Source organism: Corapipo altera, unplaced genomic scaffold, assembly GCF_003945725.1.
Source record: "Corapipo altera isolate COAL_440 unplaced genomic scaffold, ASM394572v1 2c, whole genome shotgun sequence".
Classification (NCBI taxonomy): domain Eukaryota; kingdom Metazoa; phylum Chordata; class Aves; order Passeriformes; family Pipridae; genus Corapipo; species Corapipo altera.
The window spans coordinates 5,444,111-5,458,029 of NW_020884923.1; the positions used below are offsets into that span (position 1 = coordinate 5,444,111).

At 38.5% G+C, this 13,919-nt stretch overlaps 1 protein-coding gene across 2 annotated transcripts in view; it reads right to left on the minus strand.

The window, feature by feature from the left end:
* Nucleotides 1–13,919, minus strand: part of AKT3 (AKT serine/threonine kinase 3) — a 151,937-nt gene that overhangs the window by 4,725 nt on the left and 133,293 nt on the right. For both annotated transcript variants that reach the window (XM_027657331.1, XM_027657330.1), the window contains exons 12-13: nt 12,925–13,012; nt 2,320–2,422 (exon numbers count right to left, since the gene is read on the minus strand). In XM_027657331.1, coding sequence (XP_027513132.1) covers nt 2,320–2,422; nt 12,925–13,012 — 191 coding nt within the window. The remainder of the gene's footprint in view (nt 1–2,319; nt 2,423–12,924; nt 13,013–13,919) is intronic.

The following is a 13,919-nucleotide window of genomic DNA, read 5'->3' on the forward strand; positions in this document are numbered from 1 at the left end:
TGTTTCAATTCGTAGATATTATTTTTTAGTAAACTATTTATTTTTACAGTATTTACTGGGATCAGAGGAAACACGGACTAAGCCAAATTCATAAATATTTTCATTTACATAGTTCCTGCAGTGCCAGTGGAAACCAGGCACCAGATGTTACCTAACTCGGAGAATTTGGATGGACATTCTCACATGGATTTTTTAACAGTGTTTATTCTTAAAGACTCCTAGTGAGACTGTTGTTCTAATGACATATTTATATGCAACCTTTCAGAATTATGTATCTTTTGTATCTGCATATATTCTACACATAAAAACTAGAGTTAATGCAGGTTTGAGCAGTTGTTATGATTAGGCTACTTGATTTCAACAATGCCGCTCAGTTCTGTAACTTCAAATACAATCTTGCTTTTACACTATCAGTTTAAAGGAGGTTAATGTACACAGCCTGTTTGTTTTGCTATCAGACTGATTTCTGTAGATATAAGACAGAGTATCAATAAAAATAAATATCTAGAAAAGATCTTTATTTCAGCAGTAACCTTCTGACACCGTTACTCGCCCTCTTTCCCTAAAACACATTTTAACCCCCTTTTGTGTAATCACATCAGACAGAGGTGATACCACACTGTAAATAATACAATTCCTTGTAGATTTTAAAATAAAAATAATTAAAAATAATGTCCCAACCACAACAACAGAAAAGGGAAAGCCCCATGTGGTTCTTGAACCACTGCAGTTCACTAAAAATGGCAGCAAATCTACCTGGCACAGGAAAAAATACACCTCTGTGCTGCTGGCAATGCTGCTCATCACAAGCTCAGGTGAGGTAGCCCTGCCAGCTCCCTGGAAGGGCTCCCCATGCCAGCAATTCAGCAGCTGATCTCTGCAGTGCTGTTGGTCATCACCCCTCCCTTCATTATTCTTAAGACTCAGTCACCTGCCCTGAATTCAATAAATTTAATGCTGAAGCCTTGGAGGCATGCACGTTTTGTATTGCTTCACCCTTTGATGAACTAATAGCCATTCTCGTTGCATAGGTGGGGTTTCAAGAGATCAGGACATTATTATATCGAATCAACAGACTCCAAGTTAATCCAAATTTTAAGTAAAATTTGTTCAAGTTACGAATATGAACAAATTCTTATCAAGATAAATGGGAGAAGTAAGGGTTCTCTTTTCACAGCAGAAAGACTTAAAATCACTTAAATTATGGACTTTGAGCAACCTGGTCTAGTGGAAGGTGTCTCTGCCCATGGCAGGAGGCTTGTAACTAGATGATCTTTAAGGTCCCTTCCAACTCAAACCTTTCTGCGCTTTCTATGACTGTGTTCAAACACTAAAAACTTGAAATCCAGAAAATACACTAGGTCTATGTACAAACAGAAAACTGCAGCTAACCTGCAAATCCTAAAACACAAAAAAATGGACTAGCTTTAGGAAAGGGTAAGCAACAATAACTACAGCCTCTATTGTCTACTTTTGTGTTCCGCCTTTCTCAGCCTCCAATTTAAAATAAACAAAAACTCACAAATATCCCATTTAGAAAAAAAATTTACTCAAGAACTCAGAAGCAAGATTTTAACTGCTCTGGCTTGGTAAATAACTCTGTTAAGTCCTTGGCTGATCAGATCATAATTCTTGTGCATGTCACAGAAGATGACAAAAATACAAACTGTGGAGAAATTACATTCACTGCAACAAAGAAACTCTGTGCAAGTCCCAGTGCAGTGGTTACATCCTCATTAACAGCTTCTCTAAGAGCTCTGCTGAAGAATGAAACTTGATATGGCATTTCATTTTCAAGTAATTGGTATGTACACAAAGAGAAATCCACTTGTCTCTGGCAGATCTTTTTTTTTTTCTTTTCGTCTTCAAAGTATTTTAAAATATGCCTATCTCACTAAAACTAGACAGCCACTAGCAGTGTCCACATGCTTAAAGCAGGGTCCATGTTCCAAGTACTTTGCTGAACTGGGACCTTGACTGCCAACCAATAAACACTTCAAGCTAGAGCCTTCTCTTATTTAAAAATAAAAAATCCCCAATAGGCAAACAAATGAAAACCCCAAACAAAATCAAAACATGAAAGTCCATACCAAAAATGCCCTCAAAACTCAAACCAGAGTGATCTAGTATTCTAAGTTTTGTAATTGCTCCTTCTCAAAAAGAAAACTGTCATTGCGAGTTACTCTTACACACTTCCATATGAAGATTTTTTTTTTAGTAACACTGAGAACAGCTTTTCCATTCAAATAGAAAAAAACCTTACACAGTGCTTTATTATAAACACTGTTAAGTCATGCTAACACATAATTTCTGACTTACATTTTTCAGGCGGCGTTATTGTAATAGTCTGAGCTGTAAATTCTTCATCAAAATACCTGGTATCTGTCTCAGATGTCACTTGAGGTTTAAAAGGAGGTACAAGCTGAAAGGCACCAAGAAACAAAATAAAATTACTATACCTCAAACCAGCCAAATTACTACCAGGAAAACAAGTAAGTTCTTTTTCCCTACGCCCCAGATCAAACGAGTAGGTCTGTGGAGAGGCAGTTGAGTCTCTTAACTTCTAGTAAGAGACAGAAGCCATTAGAGTCAATCCCAAAAATATCAGCTCAGGATCCAGTTAATAGCACAACACAGCTAAATTCCAAATATCACTCTCACATGACTTGCAGATAAATTGAGCTGCATAAAGATAATTACCTAGAAACTCTTCAGGCCAATGTAATTACCCGCATAGCTGTGAGGCAAAGGCACCTCTAGATACTTCACCATAACTTGGCTGTATAAACAGCTAAGGAAAAAAAAACTACACAGAGAGTATAATAAGCATGATGGTTTGGTTTGGGTTTTTTTCAGTGTTAAGACCTTCATCTGAACCTACGTTTAAAAGAAATTATCTGATGTGAAAATTAATCTTACATTTGAAAAAAGGCCAGTTCATGCTTAAGTGAGTTCCTGGATCTAATCCTGCCTACTGCTTTTAGAGTACAGTGTGGTATTTCCCAACAGCAAATCACTAGTATCTGCTCACAGCCCCCAGGCAGACTTCCTTGCCTCTCTTTTGAACCAGTCTTGGTGTCCACCTTCTCCACCGGAAGAACTGCCTATAGGCCAAAGATTTTAACTGGAAGGCATATTTAGCATGGAATATCACTCTGCATGATGCTAGTCCAAAAATGATAAGGCAGTTTAGTATGTATGATATTGCAAATGTGTGTGGGTGTGACATAAATGTGTGTGGGTGTGGTGTGAGAATGTTTTTGTTTGTACCTTGGAGCCCTTCAGTGTTATCTCTGCATATGCAATTTAAAACACACCCTGAGAATAGAGTATTGATTTTCCTTTCAATACAACAGATTACATGATGTTTCACTGATATTATCAGCTTGCATGTGGTTTTCACTAGTTTCATGTTACCTCTCTCCTCAACTCCAGAACACTAACACCAAACAATTAATTTGTTCATTTGCCCCACAGCAAAGGAGGCAGAATTGCCATTAAACTCCCTCCTTTCCCTGAGTTCTAGGCACTAGATGCACAGATGCACATGATGTGTACATACTAAGAGACCTATTTTATCTGATCCAAATCTTCAGTAACAGTGCAAGCAATTACTAAGCAAAACCAAATCTCTCTCTTTCATACACTCAGTACAATAAATCTGATTAATACTTTTATAAAACTAAATTCAGTTTTTCCTTACATTGTCATGAATGGAAAACATACAACAGCAGAGAAGGATTTTGAAGTAAAGGTTTGGGGCACTGTAGGATAAATGCTGAAAGAGCTAACATATATGAACTCAATATCGGAAGAATCTTCCAGGTATAAATCCAGTTACATTCAATGTTTTAAACCAAAGTATTGTATTTTACTGAATAAATTTCTACACTTTTTGAAAATTATTTTTGTATGCATTCTGGCTATCCCAAGCAATTCTGCACTATTAAAGCAGATTTTCAAAGTTGTATGTCCCTCCAGCACTGCAGTCACACAATTCCTAAGCACAGAGTTACTCCAGTGGAATATCCCAGATTGCCATTTTTTCCTCATTTTTCTGTGTCAAAGAAGAATACTCAGTAAGTCCAACTCCCCCCTAAAAAAAAAATCCAAACAAAACAAGCAAACATGCAAAACCAAACAAAAAAAAGGCCACATGATTGCAGGAAAACAAGTAATGTACTCTAGATAGGGACAAGTGTCCATCACGTCCTTTTAAAAAGACACTTTCACAGTTCTCAGCAATAAATTCAGTATGAAAAAAATCCATAAGCTAACAGGTTTATAACAACTTTGCTACTTCCCTGATTGGGATAATTTTTACTGATGAGAAACAGAAAATGCCATTTCACAAAAAATTAAAACATTTCCTTTGAAGATAATGAAAATACAAGCTTAGGAAAAACTTTCTTGTTTCTCAAGGACAAGAAAAAATGTCTTTTCAATGGTGCAGCACACATCTCCAGGAGAACAAACTACTCTTGTTACCAAGTACAACAGGGACTGTTCATGCTCCAACTACTTTGTGAAGAGAAGGAGAAAACACTCACATTGCAGTCTTCAACAACTGTGATTTAGATTCAAGTAGTTAATGAAAAACAAAAAGTATGGCAAGGTAATATCATTATATGGAGAAATGTGTGGATGTGTAACTGGAGAGGAAAAAGAAAATGCATTAGATGACAACTTTCTTCCTCAAAAAGTTACTGGTTAACTACTGGTTTACTCAGGGGTTTTTTACTACTTTTTTTTCTTTTAATCCACTGAAATGAAGAGGCCTCACTATGACTTTAAACCACTTCCTTGTTCTCCTCATCTATCTGAAATAGGAATGGTTATGGAAAATACTTTGAAAACATCATTTCAGGAAGAGAAGTACAGTACTAAATGACTCCTAAGGAACAAAAAATTACAGTAATAATTTTAATCAGGTATGAAAAGCACTATTCATCAAGTTGGCGCTCCAATTCGATGCTCAGTAGCAAAGCTTATTAGAAAACTGTTTATCAGTAACATCCAAAAAGTCAGCTGATGAAAATTTCAGTGATGACAAAAGTTCTGCCGTCTGGGGAAGTGAAACAACTAGAACACATGAAACTAGCCTGTAACGAGAAGGGAGGAACCAGATGCAAATTTATGTCAATGGTGTTATAGGATTCATCCATCTTACCGCAGTATCCTTCATATCCTGGAAATAAAAGGTAATTGGAAACTTCAGTGACTGTAGAAACAAACCATCCAGCCATATAGCTCTCAACAACAGCTTACACTAGTGTTTATCCAAGCTGTACCCTAAAGCTTTAGGTTGTCCCCCCAAGTTCCTTAAAATGATCATCTCACTCCATGAGGATCAGCACGGCCAAGTCAGATATGGCAACGCACTTTCTGAGCCCTTTTTAATTAAGAATGGTGTGAAGCAAGGCTGCGTTCTCGCTCCTACCCTATTCACAGTCTTCTTTAGCATGATGCTCCAAAGGGCCACGGCAGACCTCGATGATCAGGACGGTATCTACATTCGATACCGTACTGATGGAAGTCTATTCAATCTAAGGCAACTGAATGCCCACACTAAGACCTTAAACCATCTTGTCCAGGAGCTGCTTTATGCTGACGACGACACCCTTGTGGCCCACACAGAAGTAGCCCTGCAGCGTTTAACACCCTGCTTTGCAGATGCTGCTGAGCACTTTGGGCTGGAAGTCAGCTTAAAGAAGACAGAGGTCCTCCATCAACCTGCACCTCAGGAAGTCTTCCATCATCCCCACATCACCACTGGCCAATCAGAGCTCAAATCAGTCCAGCAGTTTAATTACCTAGGTAGCCTCATCTCCTCGGATGGTAAGATTGACGGAGAGATAGACAACGGGTTAGCAAAGGCATATAGTGCTTTTGGAAAACTCCACAAAAGAATATGGCATAATAAACACTTGAAGAAAAGCACCAAGATCAGTGTTTACAAAGCCATAGTGTTGTCTACTCTCTTATACGGTTCCGAATCATGGGTCATCTACCGCCACCACCTGCATCTCCTAGAACGCTTCCATCAACGCTGCCTCCGTACAATCCTTAACATCCGCTGGTCAGATTATGTGACCAATACATCTGTTCTAGAGCAAGCAGCAGTCACAAGTATTGAGGCCATGCTGCTGAGAACACAGCTGCGATGGACAGGGTACACCTCCAGGATGAAGGACCACCGCCTCCCTAAGATCTTGCTTTATGGTGAACTTGCCACCCACCGGCTGCCACAAGAGAGGAGCCCTGAAGATACAAGGACTCCCTGAAACAACATCTCAGCCTTGGCCATATTGATCACCATAACTGGTCTACTCTGGCCTCCAATCGGGAGGCCTGGAGACACACCATCTATAACGCCGCTGTCTCCTTCGAGAACACACGCAGGATCACTCTCGAGGAGAAAAGGCAAGGCAGAAAGAAGCGTGTTTTGCAGAATACACCATCTAAGGAGTCTTTCTGCTGTGCCTTTTGCAATCAGATATGTCTGTCACATACTGACCTCACAAGCCACCAGCGTGCCTGTAACAAATGTGGATAGAGCCTTCCCAAATATTCGTTCACAAAGCCTAGCCATGACTGACTGACTGACCCTAAACTACACCAACCATCCCCTACAGTCTTTGGAAATGGGGAAACGGTAGCTGAGATTAGGATGCACAGATACAACTCAACAGAGAGCAGCAGGGAAGTTTCTTAATTCTTCCCATACACTTTGCCTCCTTCCCTCACAGCATCACCTCTACCGGCACAGCTGTGAGGACAGCCAGAACTGGGGATTGCTCCTTTCCATCTGTTCTACCCCACCTACACCAAACCAACAGGGGCTAAAGTCTTGTGGACATCCCACTCCAAACTCCTGAGCTGACACCAAAGGTACACCTCCCTTTCCCCAAGTAAATTCTTTCTCTGACATGTTGGGATTGTTGGGATATTCACAAGACACACTCCCAGTTTTAACGGGAGGACCTTTAAAATAATTCTTGTTAAGGAATGAGGAACCAGCATGTAGAGCTTAGGCATCACCTCCAGAAGAAAATGAGAGAAACACTGTAAGAAATCCTTCCCCAACGAGCTTTCAGACAAAGCAGAAGCAGAGTGTGGTATAAACGACACACCCAAGTGTATGCAGAGGGACACATTCAGACCATTCAACACCACGTTCAGAAGACTGCAGACAGAACCATTCAACACAGATTTTGTCACCAAAACACCCTGCTACAGAAACCTGGCAATCTTTCTGAAGGGGTGCCACCTTGTCCACCCTCGGACAAGGCTTCATTTAAAAATGAGAAGCAAAATGTCCACAAATTTCAGCTGTAATTAAACTGTTAGAAAGACAAATAAGGTGCAACTTCTGCAGAGATAAACACTGTGACACTCCAGAAGCTTTGCCATACATCCCAAGGGCGACTGAAGCTGAGGTTTAATGATAAAGATTAAAACACTCAACATCAACTACCACTCTGATGATCACAACATGAAGATGTCACTCTACAGCCAGTGACATTTCATGTTTGGTTCCACAAGGAAATAGTATCCAGGCGCTACTGCCACAGCTACTCCCCACTTATGACATGAGAAGTCGGAAATCCAAGAGTGATGTGAATACCCAAAGGCACACTCAGTAACCTGGGCACAAAAGGAGTAAGATGAGCTTTTGATAAGCACAGTCCTTGTCAGTCAGCAAGAGAATCACCCTCCTCAGTCCTGGCTGCCAAGCTTTAGTACAGGATAATTTTCCTCCCCTCACGGCCTGTGCAAATTCAGGAACACACTCCAACCAGACAGGGAACTGCACCTCCTGACAATTTACTCTAAGGAACAGAAATACAGATTTTCAAAGTTTATGCATTACACACACACATATGCATAGATATGTATGTGTCTGTACAAATAAAGAAATAAAAGTCTAAACTCAGAGTGAGTTAAGTGACTTTAAGAGTTGATGTTCAAGACAAAAATCCAATTTCATATCCATCTGTCAAGCTGAATCTGCCCTGGCCATTTCCAAGGCTTGATGTTAGAAATGACAGCAAAAGCAGTACCAAATTCTTAGTGTCTTCATTTTCTCTAAGTGAATGGCATTTCCATTTGGCATCCATTGAGAGAAGCGTGTGAGAAACACCACAGTCTTTCCACGGTTCAAGTCCTGGGAAAGTTGTCACCCATCTCAGGGGAAGGAAAGGTGCAGATACAGTATTTGACTGTTACAGGTACACTGAGATGAACAGACAGGCTTGATTCTACACCTTGAACTTTTTCACGCTTACTGAACAACTACACAAACACTTCATTATGACAGAAAATTTGCCCAAAAATAATTTACCAGGAATCATTATGTCTTGGTATTGTATAGGAAGTGGTTGAAGCTACTTCAAAGTACCTGCGATGCACTTGATCTGCCAAACAAAAAGTATGATGCCTAAGAACATCAATCTGGTCTTCTTTCTCCTTTTAATTTAAAGAGAATTTTCCTTTAAATGAACTAAAAATTAATACTACCATAAGAATCATATCCACCAACAGAGTGCCGCTGAATCGTGCTGAGCAGAAGGGAGAAAACCTGTCCGTCCCCCTCAAACTAGAGCTGCCACTTGGAGAAAAGATGGTAATTTGAGTTGAGCTTCAAGCCAATCTGTAAGCATTCCTGTAGGAACTGGTTCATCCCCATACCTGGCCCTGAAGCAGGCAGCCTGCTGCCCAGCCAGCAGCTGGAGCACAGTCGGGAGCTAGGAATACCCCACAGATCCTGTATGAGGTGGTCCTAGGCAGGTGGAGGAGGAAGAGCTGGGATTTCAGTGGTAGGAAGAGACACCACACAAATCCACAGGAAAACAGGCTTCAGCAGGGAGGTTCACCCATGGATAAGCTGTTTTCCAACTGATACAATGCTGTTATCACAGAGAGAGAGAGAGAGAGACCACAAACCCCCAGGACTACAGCAATGTAAGTTTAAGAATCAGACACCCTTATGTATATTTTCCTCCCTGTAAATTCAAGCAGCTGGGGGAAGGCTGGTAATCAACCTCTAGGTCTGCCCATATAGTTTAAAGTATCAGTGGAAACACAATGAAAAGATCAGACTGGTTAGCAGTTTTCTGATCTTTTTACTACTTCACTTGGCAACAACACAAAAGCAACTAACAAGGGTAATTTCTGCAGGTTTTGTTGCAGTGCAGATAATTTGTACAAAAATAGTATGACTCAAATAGCAACGGCCTAAACCCAAATGTTGGTATTTTCCTATTTCCCTCCTGCCCTTTTCCTTCAAAATCTGATACGCAGAAGTATTTAAATGTGCATTTAAGATCACAGTTATGTTGTAGATTTTGCCAGGCCTGAACCCAGGGCTTCAATCATGGGATTTCATCATCTACTGGTTTTGTGTCTTGAGGAAAACAAAGGTAGTCACAGCTGAAGAGTAAGGAACAGCTTCTTGCAGCTGTCAGACTTCATGCTGAAAGTCACTGCCTCCATGCTGAGACAGGTGCCTCCACAAGCACTGCACCTGCAGCAAAGCCAGGCATCCCAGCCTTCTCCATTACTGCCACTTGTCCCTATTTCCTTCCCAGTACTAACAAATTAATTTGTTAGCACTCCCTAACTTGCTCCAGGAACAATCAGAGGTATTACCACAAATCAGAAGAAGATATATATAGATAGATATATAGATATAGATATAGATATATATCTCAGCCTAAATTTCCATGTGGTTTATTTCTTCTTTCATCTATATTATGTGCATGAGAAAAAACAGGCCTTGCTAAAAGGTCTGGACGTCCTTTGCCATGAGGCTATTTGAGTGCTTCAAGCCTGAAGACATACCCAAATTTCTACCTTTTAATTAATGCCCATGTGGTTTTTGTTCAGTGAAAGACCCTAAACAGAACATCTGACAACGTAAGAATATTTCTGCAACCCAAATAAAAATACACTAATACAACTCTTAAATGAGAAACAGAGACATTTCAAAAGCTTCCTGATTCCAGTTAAAAATAAAACAAATATTTTTTGAAGTATATGGGCTTTTGAAGTCTTCAGAGTTTGCCAAACTATTCAATTTCTCATACTCAGGCACAGAGATAAAAACTCATCAGGGCTGAGATGATCACAGGAAGAACCTGGCACAGGCTGCTCTCTTTCATATGCCCTCATGGTTTTTCTGCCAAAAATAAATACATCAGATCACAAATGCTAACTATTATACATTTTTCATTTAAAGGCAACGATCTTTCTCTGCTCCAGTGTGCCATACATTTTTATCATTGTGTAGTACCAAATTAGGTTAACTAGTTAGCAGTATCAGAAAGCTAATAATTCCATTTGACCATTTGGATCCATTTGACCCAACAGAGCTACTGTCACATGAAATACATGAAATAGTTTACAGATATATAATTCTGGCTTTAACCACACCAGTAAAGTGATAACCTAGTAAGTACAGGGATGCACTTAATATCTGTAAAAATGATAAAATTAGAGGCACACAAGCACAGTGTGAACACGTACAAACTATCACAACTACTTGGAATACACATGATTTTTTTGTTTCCATTACTCCGAAAGTGAACTTCCGTTCTTTCATTGCTAACAGAAACACACTCCTGAAATAGAGCCAGAAAATTACAGTGTCATGGTGCATAAAACTCAGGCAAAATTACTCTGAAATATTTTTACTGTGCCAATAATTATATCCACTATCAATTTCATCAAGTGACTCTACTGCTGAAGATTCTACTACTAACAAAAAACAGAAACAGAAGCAAGTATAGAATAAACCTGTTTGAAAACCAATTTGTTTAATGCTCTGAGTTATTTTAGAATACCAAAATACCTCAAGAATATTCATACAAGCATTCCAATAAACATACTCAATGAAAGTTCATTAACTTTGTGTTAATGAAAGTGTTATTATCTTTGTGGTTTGTATTTCAGAGCACAGTCTTACACCCTGCATACTTCAGAACCTGCAAGACTATGTGCAGATGGAACAACTGGATATTTTAACCAGCCAGACAAATGGCTTTGTTAGGAACAAATAGGAACAAAACTATTTTTTAATTAAACAGAAAAACATACTGTCAGAACTCATTTACATGAGTTATTTTTCCATAAAGAACACATGGTGTGCCAGTACTGCACAAAACCAATTCTTACAATCCTTGAAGTTAACTGTTCAACTGAGGAAATTCAAATAATTTTTTTACTAGCAAATTTGGTTTCTCAAAGCAACGGTGGCCAGAACAAACAAAGATGGACTACAATTTCTCCAGTTATAATAACCCAATAAGCCATATCCACTTCCATGATCATAAAAGTGAACTGCCAGCATTTATATATTTTTATATATATATATAGATATATGTAACTCTGCAAAATGCCTCCTTTTATTTTAATAGCTTAGAAAAAGATCCTGGCTGAAAGACATTTGCCATGTTCATTTGGAAAGGATCAAAGCGCATGTAATTAAGAGTATCTATATATTCTTAACTAAACATGATGCTGAACACAGTGTAGAATTGAAAGCTCTATTTCTAATGCAAGATAATTAGGAAATCTTTTTCAAGAGAGCAAGAATAATGTAACAGCTTTTTTTTCTCTCACCCACTCCTAGAACATTGCAATCCAATTGACTGGGATTTTTTTTACTCTAGAAAGGTCCTTAACTTGTATTTTTAGATTGTATCCTCATAGTGCTTCTCTACAGTGTCCTTACATAACCAACTAGTGGTTGAGCTCATAAAGTAACCTTATTAATATACTTGCTAGGATTATTTAGTGTAAAGTTTCCTGAAACCTTGTGATACTGCCAGGGAAAAATCACACTTGTATCAAGTAACTTCAGAGTACCATATTTTGTATCATCATATACAGGCTTCTATTTCAATTCCGGTATTTGTCAGAGAAGTACCACACCAACAACCACACATTTTAAAATTCCAGTTCAACAACAACTGAAAAAACAGTTTGTATCACTGACATTGTAGCATAAACATATTCTGCTCAGTCGTATGTCTTCCATTTTCCTTTTATTTGAACAAAGTAAAAAAAGTAGAAAAAACCCTATCTTTTAAAATTACACAGCTCAACTGGCAACGTAAAACAGTTGGGGGGAAAAAAGAGAAGTCTTTATCAAAATAGAAGGGGTTTATAGCAACAAGTAAATTCTTACAGAAATACTATGATAAAATCAGTTTCTGTATATAAAACAACTTCCGTGGAATTGAGTTTCACTACTGAGATAAATTCATTTCCTAAAATCATTCCCAAAGTGTTGATCATTACAGGAACAGGACTGGGTTTAGAGAAAGCTGTTTCAATTGAATTCCCAGCACTCACTTTTTTCCCCACAAGCTGTTTTGGCTCAGTGTTTTAACGCTATTTTAATTTTCTTAGATATCTTTTTAAAAATAAGTTTCAAAAACGTTTCTATTTATACACAAACAATTAGAAAGTAGATTTTTTCTATGAGTCCCCTCCAATCCCTAATCTCCTTTTTCCATAAAACAACTTTTCAATAAAGGGAAGAAATAGAAATACAATTCAGGATAAACTTATATTACATTTTCACATTATCTTGAGTCATACACCTACTTTTCTCTTGAAGGTCCAGGAAGAAAAACGGAAAGGAAAAAATTTGGACATTTATATAATAGAAGAAAAATCTTTGCTGAGTTTAGGTTGGTTTGCAAAATTTATTTCCGGTGAACTGACACATTATCACTGAAAACCCAAAGATTAAGTAAGTACACCTTGTTCAGAATAATTATTCATTTGCAGTAACACAAAAAAGTTGCAAAGAAAAAAATTACTAACTCCAGAGAACAGCAGTCCTATGACTACCAGTTGAAACAACTTTGCAGAAGCCAGATTATTCAATGTCATATAAATATAATAATGACATACCTTTTTATCATATACGTCTTGCCAGTTTACTCCAGCAAAGAAACTATGACGCATGATTTCTTTTGCATCATCTGGGCCTCCACCAAGTCTAAAAAGAGTGTGAGGGAAAAAACCACATATTAAACAAGCATTACTTTTATAGTGAGATCAAGTTACTGTTATGGTTGGAAAAATGACCATTTCTTTTTGACTATCTGGGAACAATTTTCACCCATTTAATATGTAATTTTCACCTCTTTAATATGAATTCCAATGATCTCTAGAGAAAATGTGATAGCAGAAGTATCCATGCCATGGTCTATTCTATTTGATTATTCCAACTACAGTGTTTGTTACTGTCCATGATGAGCTCTTTTAGTAATTCATTAATTTTAAAAACATACTTAAGTTTAGTTTGCTTGAAACACCAACTAACATTCTGGCTAACTATTAAAAACCCAAACCAACCCAATAATGCTGAAATAAAATTTTGCCAAGGAGGTGCCAGCCACTGAATCAGTAATGACTCGCACATCATTTTTGTACAGTGTTCGCTGCTGTTGCATCTGGGTGCTGTAACAATTAACCAATTACCATAAAATAGTCTCAATCTGAGTCAATTAGTATAAATTAATAAATTGTAGGCCTGCTGAGAAGGTTATTTAAAGGCCATTGTAAATAACCACACTATTCACTGTGGCCTGTAGCTTGCCAAAGCCAGACTCTGTCTGTTAAATCATCCTAGGAAGTTAATTTCACCTACTTTGGGTGAACTTGCCCAAGGCGATTTGAGCTACAGAAGTGGCCACTGCTGCCAAAAGAGGAGGGTCCCGCCCCTGTCCATACCTCTCCTCTCTCACTTGCATCTATAGCATCAATCCCACTTGATGACTGAGCAGAGTCAGCTCACTAACTTGGAAGAAAAGTAACCCCACAATGAGAAGAGAGAGAGGAGACAAGAGAGGAGAGAGAGAAGAGAGGAGCGAGAGGAGAGAAGAGAGAGAGAAGAGAGAGAG